We start from the raw sequence: 15,000 nt of genomic DNA on the forward strand, positions 1-15,000 counted from the left end.
ACCCGGGTCTGTGGCGCGTGCGAGCGGCTCCGACCCGGGTTAAAAAGCTCCTTTACTCCGCTGTTTTAACAGACTTTACTCGACACACACACACGCCGAATTTAAACTAATTCCTCAACGTGCCGTCGCGTTGTAGTTTCACACACGAACGACCGCGAGGAACTTTAAATTTACGTATTTTTTTAACCGGAGTTCCGCGAGAGCCGCCGGTGTGTCCGGTTGGCCACGAAGTGAGTAAATAAACCTAATAAAAGTTTACTCACAACTCCTTGATGAGCATGATGGCGGCCGCTCGGTCCGGAGAGCGAGAGAGAGGAGCGAGAGAGAGGGGGCTTCTTTGGAGCCGAGAGAAGACGTTCATTCACGGTCCCAACGGCTTTGAGTCTCCGGTGGGTTTTTTTTCTTCCTGGAAAAGATGCGGGGGGGGGGGGGGGGGGGGGGGGATGGGGGCGTGGCTTCGGGAAGAAAAAGAGGGCGGAGCCACCGCACCTAGTTTCAGGTAACAAGTGGACGTTCAAGCGCGACTGGTTTTCCGTTGTACTGCGATAGTATTACTATGTATGCAGCTCGTGCAAATGGCATAATAATAATAATAATAATAATAACAATGGCGGTTCTACTTTGTGCTCTGCAATGAAACTAATGACGTCACCTGCCAGCCGTGATTCGGGTGTAACCAGTTTCATGATATGGCAGTTTTTTCCACCTTCACGTCATTTGGTGGGGGGGGGGGGGGAGGTGTAATATTTATATCGTAGAACTGAGAGACAAGACGCCGCCCATGCTGTCCGTGCACATTAAAATGCGATATAATAAACATGACATCTGTGTGTGTGTGTGGGGGGGGGGGGGGAAGGGGGGGGGGGTATTCTCTTAAAATATGTCAGTATAAAAAAATAACAGCGTCTCTCCTCGAGGTCTTTAAAAATCTACAGTTTACATTCTTTCACGTGACGGAGGTCCTTTTATTTATTTATTTATTTATTATTTATTCTTCTTCTGGAGGTCTAAAGTGCGTCGTGTGCCGTTCATTACTTTCGGTGGGTGGGGGGGGGGGGGGGGTGGTGGGGCATAATAATAATAATAATAATAATTATTATTATTATGGCGGTTCTACTTTGTGCTCTGCAATGGAACTAATGACGTCACCTGCCCGACGCCCAATGACGGTGCCGTTGCCCAACAGGTTGGTCCACAAAGTCGTCTGCTGTGTCACTTCATTATGAAGACACTCCTGTTCCCTTTGACCCCCCATCGGCGACATTACAGGGAGAGTCTGACCCCTGCTACCCCCCCCCCACCACCAAAAAAATAAATAAATAAATAACACACATCTATACAAATGATTGGGTTTTATTTTTGTTTCATATATTGACCTTTGTCCATGACTTATGTTTATACTGTGGTACAAGACACAAGAAGAAAAACAAATATACAATATAAGATCGTGAAGATACACATTCTTGTATAGACGTCCGATGGGGAGGAGATGAGAAGAAATACAATTTAAAAATGTAAAATAAACTGGAGCATGTGTAGGTAGAAGAAAAGAAAGAAAAAAACCCAGAAAAATGTACATGCAAAAGGGAAGGGAGGGAAATAAATCCACATTTTATATCATCGCCCCAAAAACACCCGATTAATCAATACATCCATCAATAAACCAAACGATTGACTACGGCGAGGCGTTTAAGGTCCGGCAGTGAAGAAAAAAGTGCTGATTTGGAGGGAAGAAATCCATCATTACCCACAATTCATAGCGCTGGAGTAAAGTTAGTCTGTGGATTGAAAAACCAAAACACAGTTGTTGTGATTAAGAGAAACGTGCAATTTAAATTAACTTTTGTACATTTCTATACGCTCAAAAGTCACATTGTTAAAAAAAAACAACTCATATTTGAGTACATGAGACTTTTTTTTTTTTTTTTCTGTGTCATGTGTTCGTACATCGTACGAATAAAGTTTGATAAAAAATCCATAAAAGGACGTCCGGGTTTTAAATGACTCAAACAATGTCAACGTTTGTGTAGAGAAATGCAGAAAAGAGAAATGTTCAATACATGCATCCCATAATAATGTACACATGTGAATTTAGTTTTCGGTGCAATTTAGTTTTTTCCACCTTCACGTCATTTGGTGGGGTGGGGGGGGGGGGGGGGGTAATATTTATATCGTAGAACTGAGAGACAAGACGCCGCCCATGCTGTCCGTGCACATTAAAATGTGATATAATAAACATGAAATCTGTGTGTGTGTGTTTGTGTGTGTGTGTGTGTGTGTGTGTGTGTGTGTGTGTCTGTGGGGGGGAGGGGGGGGGGGGGGTATTCTCTTAAAATCTGTCAGTATAAAAAAATAACAGCGTCTCTCCTTGAGGTCTTTAAAAATCTACAGTTTACATTCTTTCACGTGACGGAGGTCCTTTTATTTATTTATTTCTTCTTCTTCTGGAGGTCTAAAGTGCGTTGTGTGCCGTTCATTACTTTCGGTGGGGGGGGGGGGGGGGGGGGCATCTTGTCTCTCATGTATATTTGTGGATGGATGAAAGTGATGGATGGGGGGGGGCATCTTGTCTCATGTATATTTGTGGATGGATGAAAGTGATGGATGGGGGGGGGCATCTTGTCTCATGTATATTTGTGGATGGATGAAAGTGATGGATGGGGGGGGGCATCTTGTCTCATGTATATTTGTGGATGGATGAAAGTGATGGATGGGGGGGGGCATCTTGTCTCATGTATATTTGTGGATGGATGAAAGTGATGGGTGGGGGGGGGCATCTTGTCTCATGTATATTTGTGGATGGATGAAAGTGATGGATGGGGGGGGGCATCTTGTCTCATGTATATTTGTGGATGGATGAAAGTGATGGATGGGGGGGGCATCTTGTCTCATGTATATTTGTGGATGGATGAAAGTGATGGGTGGGGGGGGGCATCTTGTCTCATGTATATTTGTGGATGGATGAAAGTGATGGGTGGGGGGGGGGCATCTTGTCTCATGTATATTTGTGGATGGATGAAAGTGATGGGTGGGGGGGGGCATCTTGTCTCATGTGTATTTGTGGATGGATGAAAGTGATGGATGGGGGGGGGCATCTTGTCTCATGTATATTTGTGGATGGATGAAAGTGATGGGTGGGGGGGGGGGCATCTTGTCTCATGTGTATTTGTGGATGGATGAAAGTGATGGATGGGGGGGGGCATCTTGTCTCATGTATATTTGTGGATGGATGAAAGTGATGGATGGGGGGGGGCATCTTGTCTCATGTATATTTGTGGATGGATGAAAGTGATGGGTGGGGGGGGGGCTCCTCTCCTCCCATGTCCTGTCCACACAGAGAGGCACTCTGAGGGTGGGGGCTGTCTTTGGAAGTGCCTCTGTGAGTTACCACGAACAATCCAAAACATGGTCGTGGAGCTGCGCTCGGTGCCCCGGTGTCGGCGAACCGGTTTCTTTGGAGGCCACCGCGTCGCCCGAAAGAGAGAAAAAACCAACACTTGACGGCAATTTTGTTGCCGGTTCAAATAGCACCTTTTTGTTTGTTTGTTTAGATTTAGAAAATACAGCAGAGCGAGCGATTGTGTTTCCCAGAACCTCACAGAAGCACTTATTGCTACGAGGAAATCGTGTGTGTGTGTGTGTGTGTGTGTGTGTGTGTGTGTGTGTGTGTGTGTGTGTGTGTGTGTGTGTGTCTATCTCCGTCTTCAGGGAGCAAAGATTTAACAACACATCTGAGAATCATATTGCAAGTAAATACATCTGAGAAAAAAAAAGAAGAGAAAAAACAAAACACACACAAAATGAATTCATGAGCAAAACAAAACACACACAAACGAGTGTGTGTGTGTGTGTGTGTGTGTGTGTGTGTGTGTGTGTGTGCGTGTGTGTGTGTTTGTTTCACGGTAACACAGGAACCAGAATTGTCTCCGGCATCATGCAGTGTTTCCTCACACACACACACACACACACACACACGTGCTGTGTTGTCCTGACCGTTCAGGTCGCGTGTTCGAATCCGAGCCGTCCGCCCGTTCGGGTGGCGCCCTCGAGCACGAGAGGAAGTAGCGACTAAGCTGAGTGTGCGTCTGTTTGTCCCACTTCCCCAAAAAACTAAGACACAGAGGTCGTCATGGTTACCACAGTCAGTCCACGTGAAGCTTTTTAAGAGACGACGTCTCCTGTTTTTCCATTGGCTGCCGTCTTCTTCTTCTTCTTCTTCTTCTTCTTCTTCTTCTTCTTCTTCTTCTTCTTCTTCTTCTTCTTCTTCTTCTTCTTCTTCTCTTTGTTTGTGTTTTACTTTCTTTAACCGGCAGGAGTCCCTCGTCACAGAGAAATAAAAGACGTGTCGAGGAGTCATTTGAATCATATTTAAATATATATAAACATTTAAATATATATAAATATATTTAAATATTTATATTTAAATATAATTCTAAATATATTTAAATATATATTTAAATATATTTAGAATTATATTTAAATATATATATATATATATTTAAATATATATATGTATAAAAATACAATAAAAAGTCTGCCATTCCTTCCTTCTCCCACGTTCTCCTCCTTAGTTCAGCGATGCCTTCGTGGGAGTGGGAGCTCTTAGCGCCGGTGTGTGTGTGTGTGTGTGGGTCACAGTGTGTAGCATCAGAGTGGGTGAGACCGGGTGTCACAGTGGTGTAGTAGTAGTCATATCGAACAAATAAAGACTGGCAGTAAAATGGTGTGAGTGAATGTCTCTCTCTCTCTCTCTCTCTCTCTCTCTCTCCTTTAGCTCCGCCCCCTGCGGGTCTAGACGAAGGCCTCGGTCTTGGTGTCGTCGATGGCCTTGGCGTAGATCTTGGGATCCTCGTCTCGCTCGTCCCGGAGGCGCTGCAGGTGGCGGCTGTGGCACAGCAGGTAGAGCGGCAGGCAGAATCCCAGCAAGCTCAGCACCAGCAGGCCCACGTTCACCTGAAGGGGGGGGGGGGGGGGGGGGGGGTCAGACCGGCTCCAAAGTATCTCTAAATATATGAGTATATATATATATATATGAGGGTGCTCACCCAGAGCGGGTCTCCCTCCAGGGGGCCCACCATGGCCATGAAGAGCGGCTGCTGCAGCAGAGCGAACAGGGCGCTGATCAGAGACTGCATGCCGGTCAGGCTGCCGAACTGAGAGGACGGGTACCTGTGAGGGACAAACCACGAGTCATGAGTCACAGCTGACCTTTAGATTTGAATACCGCACACACACACACACACACACACACACACAGGTGGTATCGTACGTTATGTGGTTTAAAGCATGTGGACAGTTTTTCTTTTTTAAATATATATTTACATATATATATAAAATATATATATATTATATATATTTACATATATATATAAATATATTCATAAATATATCTATATATATGTATATGTATATACACACACATAAATATATATATATATTATTTTTAATAAACAATTACATATATATATATATATATATATCATTGTATTATCATACTAGAAAAGTGTTTGTGAAGTATATGAATATTATATTTGTATTTATTTAGTAAGATAAAAATCAATATTGATTTTGTAAATAAGGGCGATGCACAAAACTGTAGATGTGAAATGTATAAATTAGTTATTACATTGTTATTATAAACTCTTTTTGTTTTTCTCCCATTCTTTGTATTGTGCAGAACTGGAAGATGTACGACAAATAAGGGAGTCTTGTAATCTCGTGTGGGATGGGCCAGATTATTATTATTATTATCAATATTATCATTACATGAAATATATGAGTGTGTTATCAGCACTCACACAGCAGCGTACAGGCCTCCCACTGCCGAGTGGATGAAGCCTCGGACAATCGTGTGCAGGATGAAGGACAGAATCTGAAGAGGAGGAGACGAGTGAAGGAAACGAGGTTCATTTCACATGAAGGCGAGACACTAAATACGTTCATGCACTGCTACGTTTGAGATTTTGGTCTATTTCGTTTCAGACTAGAGCCTCATTTAAACTACATTTATTAATAAAATCAATATGTTATGAAGCTTTCTACTGAGGGGTTTGTTAATATAGCATCCAGAGCCTCATTTATACATTTATTAATAAAAACATGGAGAAAATTGTGTTTTTTTATGGCTATTCTGATTCATGGAGTGAATAAAAAATTATATATATATATATATGTAGTAGTTTATTATACATTCACCTTCACATTGATAATTAAATAACACGCAATGACTCTCTTGTCCAGCAGGTGTCACTAAAGGACTGAGTGACACCAGGAGCTGCAATGCCATGTGAGCCTCTCCTGCTGGAACATTGTGTCCACCTCTCTCCATCTCTCTCTTTCTCTCTCTCTCTCTCTCTCTCTCTATCTCCCTCCCTCCTTCCTTCCCTCCTTCCCTCCCTCGCTCTGCAGCATGAGACTTCAGTGAGCGACGGCGTACCTGGAGCGGCAGGTTCTGCACGATGCAGCTGAAGCCGAAGCCCACCAGGAGCAGGTTGGTGAAGACGAAGGCTCTGGTGGCGTTCACGATCTTCTGGATCTGTTTGTCGGGCCGACGTGGCCGACCCGGCTCCCTGACGGAGCAGAACGCCATGAATAAAAGGCTCACGCTTTATTGTGTCTTTTTCTTTATGCGAGTGTGTGTGTGTGTGTGTATGTGTGTGTGTTTATTTCACCTCTTGCAACCCTTGTCGCCGTCGTCCTCGCAGTCTTTGAGCTTCCAGTCCATGACGTAGCCGATCACGGGGGAGGTGACCAGACACAGCAGCTGGAGCACGCCGAAGATGGAGGTGTAGACGCTCACTGAGAGACACACACACACACACACACACACACGCGACAGATTAATGTGTGTGTATTTCACAGGTTGATTCTTCCCCCCACCCAAAAAAAAAATAAGAAAAAGAAAACAAGCAAGATGGACAGAAGACTGAGTGAGATCTTTGTAAAAGGTAGAAGCCTCGAAGGTCTCTTACCCACTTGCATCTTCTCCACTGCAACGGCAGCAAGAAGCCGGAAAAGAGAGACAGGCAAGAAGAGAGAGAGAGAGAGAGAGAGAGAGACAACAAGCAACAAGGCGGTTTAGCTGAGCGGAAAGCAGCGGAGCAGATTGTTAGAGAGACAAACAGAGAAGTCTCAGATACAGTTAACCGTCTGTGGTTAGACGTCACACAGCAGCACCTGTGTGTGTGTGTGTGTGTTCACGTACAGTTCGATCCACACACACACACACACACACACACACACACACACCTGTGCTGAGGTCTCCCTCCGTCAGCGACTCCAGGATGGTGTTCATGGCCCCCATGTAGAAGATGAGGCGCAGCTGGGTCACGCACATGGTGATGAGGCTGAGCAGGAAGATGGGGCTGAGGACGCTCTTCATGAAGGACTGAGCTGCAGAGGGCAAGGAAAGGAGAGGAGGAGAGGAGGAGAGGAGGAGAGGAGGAGAGAGGAGAGGACGCGACAGTTAGGGTGCAACAGTTAAAAGGACAAAAGCCAACCTCGCAGTCGTTATGTGTGATTTTAAGATGAATTAAATAAATATTGCGTAAGGGAAAGTGGAGACGAACGACTTCCATCTTTGAAGACACGTATTGTGGGTTTTTTATTTCAACACAGCCGACGCTAAAAGAAAACAACCAAAACAAGACGGGAAAAGGCTCATAAACATGTACTTTAATCGCTAATTCTCTTGTTTTCCCCTAAAACGGCAAAAAAATTAGAGAGGAATGAGAGGGGAAGCAGGTAATACGGGCCTCTTTAAAGCTCCTGACAGACGGAACATGTCCAGCTGTTGTGAAACCAACCATGTGACACACACACACACACACACCAACCAGATGACACTTGACCTTACACACCACAACACCTGCTGAGCCCCCCCCCCCCCCCCCCCTGAGTCCCTGACCCCGGGTGTCAAAGAGCAGGAGGCCCGGAGGTGTCGGGGTAACGGGGGGGTAACTCGGCGTGGATGCAGGGCGGAGGTCACGGGGGCATTTAAAGGGTGCAAAGATGGAGGTTTGCTCTACCGCATGTAGCACGGTCAGTCGTCGGCGTAAAGACTCACTCTCCTCCTTGGTCTTGCACTTCACCTCCAGGTCCACGGTGGAGAGGCACAGCTTGTTGGCCTCCTGCGAGGCCAGGTCCGTGTGCTGCTGCTGCTGCTTCATGGAGTTGCCCACGCTGAGGCGGCGCCCCACCGTGGTCACCTGCCGGTAGAACTGCTTCCCCGTGATCTTGTGGTCGAAGCCCAGCCAGCTGAACTTGATCTTCACCCTGAAGGGTCCGAAAGGGGAAAAAAGGAGAAGAGGAGGTGTTAGACGGGTCCTCGGCTTATTCACGCTTTCCTCCTCGCGTGCTCAGGAAATTACATTTTTTTAAAGAAATTCAAAAGTGGCAAAAAGAGAAATAAATGTGATCGTTATTAGAGCCGGTAGTCAGAAAAGAAAAATGAGATTGGGAGCTCGGCATTAAGGCGCCGATACCCCAAAATGTTACATCGTAACGTTGAGCTAAAGCTAATAGCTAACATTGAGCTAAAGCTAATAGCTAACGTTAAGCCTATATAATAAAATATATATAAATAAAATACAAAAGTTATCGATTCCCATCATGCTGGTCAAATTATTATAATAAATATTATTATTATTATTATTATAATAATATTATTATAATTTTTCTTATTATTATTACATTATTATTATATTATTATAATGTTATTATTATTATACTTATTATTATTATATTATTATATTATTATGTTATTAGTATTGTTATTATTATTATTATTATATTATTATTATTATACTTATTATTATTATTGTATTATTATGTTATTAGTATTGTTATTATTATTATTATTATTATTATTATTATTATTATATTATTTCTCAAATGAAAGGAGGGAAAGCTGAGAAAAGACAGGAAAGGGGTAAAAAATAAAAAAGTTAGAAAAGACCGGAGGAAACAAAGGATCCCGGTGATTGAGGGCAAAGCCAGCTGATCATCTGGGTTTAGAGTCCTTCCTGTCTGGAGGCCGCTGCAGTACGCCGGGATCCACTGTCTGTGCAATATTGTGCACGTGTGTGCACGAGCGTGCACGTGCGTAATGCACTGTTGAGAATCTGGGGCTCAGAGGGAATCCCTCGACAGCAGCTTTAACCCGAGGTCAGCTGGGAGTGTAAGAAATGTTAACGTCTGTCCGTGTGTGTGTGTGTGTGTGTGTGTGTGTGTGTGTGTGTGTGTGTGCGTGTGTGTGTGCGTGTGTGTGCGTGTGCGTCTAGTGGTCTCACGTGTAGTCCATGTCCTCCGGGCCGGGGAAGGGCTCCAGAGGCCAGTTGACGAAGCAGTTGAAGAAGACGAGGCAGGCGCAGGCGGCCCAGACCATCAGGATGATGATGAAGGTGGCACCCAGATCGTAGATCACCTGCCGAGAGCATCACACCTGGACAATCAACGCCACGCCCCTTTTTGTTTTTGAGGGGGGCGGGGGAAACAAAATAATACCTTGATGCCGGGGAAGGTGACAGCAGAGGAGGCGTAGGATCCGATCATCAGAGCGATGAAGGTGGACCTGAGGTCGCCGAACATGTTGGGGAGCTGTGGAGAGACGACGGAGTAGTAAACACTTCTTCTTCTAGTGATGGAGCATATATATGGATATAGACTTCTATACAACCAGAGGAGTCGCCCCCTGGTGGTCAGGAGAGAGAATGCAGCTTTAACACATGAAGCATAGACTTCTATACAACCAGAGGAGTCGCCCCCTGGTGGTCAGGAAAGAGAATGCAGCTTTAACACATGAAGCATAGACTTCTATACAACCAGAGGAGTCGCCCCCCCTGGTAAGCAGGAGAGAGAATGCAGCTTTAACACATGAAGCATAGACTTCTATACAACCAGAGGAGTCGCCCCCCTGGTGGTCAGGAGAGAGAATGCAGCTTTAACACATGAAGCATAGACTTCTATACAACCATAGGAGTCGCCCCCTGGTGGTCAGGAGAGAGAATGCAGCTTTAACACATGAGGCATAGACTTCTATACAACCAGAGGAGTCGCCCCCTGGTGGTAGGGAGAGAGAATGCAGCTTTAACACATGAAGCATAGACTTCTATACAACCATAGGAGTCGCCCCCTGGTGGTCAGGAGAGAGAATGCAGCTTTAACACATGAGGCATAGACTTCTATACAACCAGAGGAGTCGCCCCCTGGTGGTCAGAAGAGAGAATGCAGCCTCCTGTGTGGAACACGTGCACAACAACCTTTGTTGATATTTTTCCTTCAATCCACAAGATCACTCAACGCTAACAGAAAAGCAAACATCCGGTGCAGATACTGTGGTGTTGACGTTCGCCTCCCCAGAGAACACCACGTACCGTCTGCAGCACGGAGGCTCTCAACGTGTTTTTGAAGTGGTGCAGAGACAGAGGAGAGCATTGCGTCATCACCACACTCCACTTGAGACCAGAGCACACGCGGTCCTGAACGAGTGTCAAGAACAGCCTTCGAGAAAAGCAACGCACACACACACACACACACACGCACACACACACACGCACACACACACACTCACACAAAAAGAGTGTGTGTAAGCAACATGTGGATATTTAATGTCTCTATTGAAGCTTTTTTTAGAGGAAATCAAAACTCCAGGTCACCGGCAGGGATTGAAGTGGGTCACCGGGGGAAAAAGAGCCGGATTTGACATTATCACGGGTCGTAAATAGCCACTTAGGCCCCGCCCTCTCCCATTGTCCTCATCTGCCCCCTGTGCTCACTGCGAGGGGGGGGGGGGGCAGCTTGTTACCTGAACCCTCTCAACCCCAAAACACTTCACGTCACTCCCCCCCCCCCCCCCCCCCCCCCCCCCCCCCCCCCCCCCCCCCCCCCCCCCCCCCCCCCCCCCCTCCAGATTAATTGGACCAAAGGTGGGCTGCAGAACATTTTGGCTACGTCGCCCCCATAGCGGCGCTCAACTGGAAGAGTCCTGTTGTGACACTTTTACCGGATGGAGACGGACCAAAGGGTGTGGGGGGGGGGGGAGATGGCTGACCTTTGGCCCCCAGTTGGAGGAGAGGAGCTCAGCAGACCTGACGAGGCCTTTTTTCCCTGATATGCAGAATCAGCAGGTCTCGCTTCCTCCGCCTCCAGCCGGCGGGCGTCCGGTCTTTTGCAAAAAGAGCTTCGCCAACGTGAGAGCGCCAGGAAAAAAAATTACGATATTTCACCTTTGTTTTCTTTTAATGCATTTAACACTTTCTTTCTTTCCAGGGCTTGTTTAAAAAAGGTCAATAAAGTAGTCCACGAATACGAGATTCGGCATTGTGGAGGTTGGTTTATGGCGTTTTGTTACACCCGTTGTAGTTTGTCCAAAACGCCCTCTGGCTCGCACGTATCCCTTTGTAATGTGTCCTGGTAACATTAATGTTGACCTTTAACTGGTTACAAACCAATTTAATACCGCCACTAGTGCAGAAACGATACTAATAAGATGAGTCTCTCCCACTAATACACCCAGGTTTGTTTAATCACTCTGGGATCAGGTTCATTTGGAAACGGCCCCGTTGCCACGGGCGACCGCCCGACAGAGCGAGATTACGCCACTCCGGGAGTTTCTCTGGGACGTTGTGTTCTGAGTCACAGTCGGCTGCAACCACCACCACCCAAAAAAAACACGTCATAAACCGGTTTGGTCCAAGAATCATGACAAGAAGAAGAAGAAGAAGAAGAAGAAGAAGAAGAAGAAGAAGAAGAAGAAGAAGAAGAAGAAGTGTATGAATGGGTTTGTGGGTTGAGGGTGCCGGTGGGAGGAGCGTCTGTCGGGGAGCAGACTGCACTGTACGCAGTCAAAAGACAGACGTGATATTACAGCTACGACTGTAGGTGATCTTTTGGTGCTATGAAAACCTGCTTGCATGCTCTCTGGGGACCACGAATCAGCTAATAAAGTTGTAATAGTTGTAATGAAGTTAAAAATTAGATTACTGGCACATGAAACTGACTCTACTACCTTCCTGTGAAAACACGAGCGACAGCACGAGAGTCCAAGCCGAGCTACAAGTTGACAACAAGGCAGGAGACCAAGACAATCCAAAGGACAACAAGGCAGGAGACCAAGACAAAGGCAGGAGACCAAGACAATCCAAAGGACAACAAGGCAGGATACCAAGACAATCCCAAGGACAACAAGGAAGGATACCAAGACAATCCCAAGGACAACAAGGAAGGAGACCAAGACAATCCAAAGGACAACAAGGAAGGAGACCAAGACAATCCCAAGGACAACAAGGAAGGAGACCAAGACAATCCAAAGGACAACAAGGAAGGAGACCAAGACAATCCCAAGGACAACAAGGAAGGAGACCAAGACAATCCAAAGGACAACAAGGCAGGATACCAAGACAATCCAAAGGACAAAAAGGAAGGAGACCAAGACAATCCAAAGGACAACAAGGAAGGATACCAAGACAATCCAAAGGACAACAAGCCAGGAGACCAAGACAATCCCAAGGACAACAAGGAAGGATACCAAGACAATCCAAAGGACAACAAGCCAGGAGACCAAGACAATCCCAAGGACAACAAGGCAGGAGACCAAAACAATCCCAAGGACAACAAGGAAGGAGACCAAGACAATCCCAAGGACAACAAGGAAGGATACCAAGACAATCCCAAGGACAACAAGGAAGGAGACCAAGACAATCCCAAGGACAACAAGGAAGGAGACCAAGACAATCCCAAGGACAACAAGGAACGAGACCAAGAGAATCCCAAGGACAACAAGGAAGGAGACCAAGACAATCCCAAGGACAACAAGGCAGGAGACCAAGACAATCCCAAGGACAACAAGGAAGGAGACCAAGACAATCCAAAGGACAACAAGGCAGGATACCAAGACAATCCAAAGGACAAAAAGGAAGGAGACCAAGACAATCCAAAGGACAACAAGGAAGGATACCAAGACAATCCAAAGGACAACAAGCCAGGAGACCAAGACAATCCCAAGGACAACAAGGACGGAGACCCAGACAATTTAAAGGACAACAAGGAAGGAGACCAAGACAATCCCAAGGACAACAAGGCAGGAGACCAAAACAATCCCAAGACAACAAGGAAGGAGACCAAGACAATCCCAAGGACAACAAGGAAGGAGACCAAGAGAATCCCAAGGACAACAAGGAAGGAGACCAAGACAATCCCAAGGACAACAAGGAAGGAGACCAAGACAATCCCAAGGACAACAAGGAAGGAGACCAAGACAATCCCAAGGACAACAAGTAAGGAGACCAAGACAATCCCAAGGACAACAAGGCAGGAGACCAAGACAATCCCAAGGATAACAAGGAAGGAGACCAAGACAATCCCAAGGACAACAAGGCAGGAGACCAAGACAATCCCAAGGACAACAAGGAAGGAGACCAAGACAATCCCAAGGACAACAAGCCAGGAGACCAAGACAATCCAAAGGACAACAAGGAAGGAGACCAAGACAATCCCAAGGACAACAAGCCAGGAGACCAAGACAATCCCAAGGACAACAAGGAAGGAGACCAAGACAATCCCAAGGACAACAAGCCAGGAGACCAAGACAATCCCAAGGACAACAAGCCAGGAGACCAAGACAATCCCAAGGACAACAAGCCAGGAGACCAAGACAATCCCAAGGACAACAAGGAAGGAGACCAAGACAATCCCAAGGACAACAAGCCAGGAGACCAAGACAATCCCAAGGACAACAAGGAAGGAGACCAAGACAATCCCAAGGACAACAAGCCAGGAGACCAAGACAATCCCAAGGACAACAAGGAAGGAGACCAAGACAATCCCAAGGACAACAAGCCAGGAGACCAAGACAATCCCAAGGACAACAAGCCAGGAGACCAAGACAATCCCAAGTCCAGTTAGTTCCGAGTCTATCAAACGATGATGCTAACCGTCTTAGTTTAGCGTGTTAGCGTGCTAATATTTGCTAATTAGCACACTGACTCAAAGTACAGCTCAATCTGATGCAAATGTCACGGCTGAAGACGGCACTAGATGAAGTTACGGGTGTTGTCCAGACCTTTCAAACTGGACTGATCCGCATTGCCGATCCCGAAGGGACACCGACATATTTTAGTCCTCAAGGGAATGTATCACGGTACGATATGTGACCATCCTCACCAGAGGCATCAGGGGTTAGTTCTGGAAACACCCGCCATATGCTTTGCGATTGCCTTCTTCCCTGAATAGCTCTTTTGTTAGCTCCAGTCACAGTGTATCCATGCAGAGAGAGGCACACACACACACACACACACACACACACAGATGGGCTGGGTGTTTGGACAGCCACTAAAGGTCTGCTTTGGATCGGGCGCAGGTGGATTCATGCATGTGAGGGTTGTGTTTGAACAGTATCCAGGTAACTCGGTGTTTAACACTGTTTGTCGTCACTCAGCGGGACGTTTTGGGAACGATGTCGACGAATTAAAACAAAAGTATTTACTGATCTTTAGCTCTCTGACAGAAATGTCCCGCGGCAACTTTTTTGTGGACTTGCCAGCCCATGAAAACCAATGAACTCTCTTCACTCAACCGGCTGACTGATTTCACACGAGCTCACAAACCTGTCGACGCCCGTTAATACTGGAAAACATGTTTTTAGCTGAGTTCTCCTCAAAGGCGCTCGTGAGACTGATGAATGTTATCAGTGCAAGCAAAGGGGATGTATACATATATACACATATATATGTATATATATATATATACGTATATATATGTGTATATATATGTGTATATATGTATACATATATACACATATATATGTATATATATATATATGTGTATATATATATGTGTATATATGTATATATATGTATATATATATATATATATACATATATACACATATATATACATATATATATATGTATATATATATATATATATATACATATATATACATATATACACATATATATATATGTATATATATATACATATATATACATATATACACATATA

At 45.5% G+C, this 15,000-nt stretch overlaps 2 protein-coding genes across 5 annotated transcripts in view; both read right to left on the reverse strand.

The window, feature by feature from the left end:
- Positions 1-418, reverse strand: part of LOC117741122 (phosphatidylinositol transfer protein alpha isoform-like) — a 12,718-nt gene extending 12,300 nt beyond the window's left edge. For both annotated transcript variants that reach the window (XM_034547906.1, XM_034547905.1), the window contains exon 1: positions 264-418. In XM_034547906.1, the coding sequence (XP_034403797.1) occupies positions 264-361 (98 nt within the window). In that variant the 5' untranslated portion in view covers positions 362-418. The remainder of the gene's footprint in view (positions 1-263) is intronic.
- Positions 419-3,274: 2,856 nt separating this feature from the next.
- The window catches only part of LOC117741324 (large neutral amino acids transporter small subunit 4-like), a 24,446-nt gene continuing 12,720 nt past the window's right edge, over positions 3,275-15,000 (reverse strand). For 2 of the 3 annotated variants that reach the window (XM_034548291.1, XM_034548290.1), the window contains exons 6-14: positions 9,505-9,597; positions 9,291-9,424; positions 8,066-8,274; positions 7,249-7,392; positions 6,672-6,798; positions 6,437-6,569; positions 5,799-5,872; positions 5,046-5,169; positions 3,275-4,953 (exon numbers count right to left, since the gene is read on the reverse strand). In XM_034548291.1, the coding sequence (XP_034404182.1) occupies positions 4,792-4,953; positions 5,046-5,169; positions 5,799-5,872; positions 6,437-6,569; positions 6,672-6,798; positions 7,249-7,392; positions 8,066-8,274; positions 9,291-9,424; positions 9,505-9,597 (1,200 nt within the window). In that variant the 3' untranslated portion in view covers positions 3,275-4,791. Of the gene's footprint in view, positions 4,954-5,045; positions 5,170-5,798; positions 5,873-6,436; positions 6,570-6,671; positions 6,799-7,248; positions 7,393-8,065; positions 8,275-9,290; positions 9,425-9,504; positions 9,598-10,373; positions 10,841-15,000 lie in introns of those variants that run through there. The other variant, XM_034548292.1, reaches the window with a different exon arrangement.

This window comes from Cyclopterus lumpus, chromosome 13 (genome assembly GCF_009769545.1).
Source record: "Cyclopterus lumpus isolate fCycLum1 chromosome 13, fCycLum1.pri, whole genome shotgun sequence".
Taxonomy (NCBI): domain Eukaryota; kingdom Metazoa; phylum Chordata; class Actinopteri; order Perciformes; family Cyclopteridae; genus Cyclopterus; species Cyclopterus lumpus.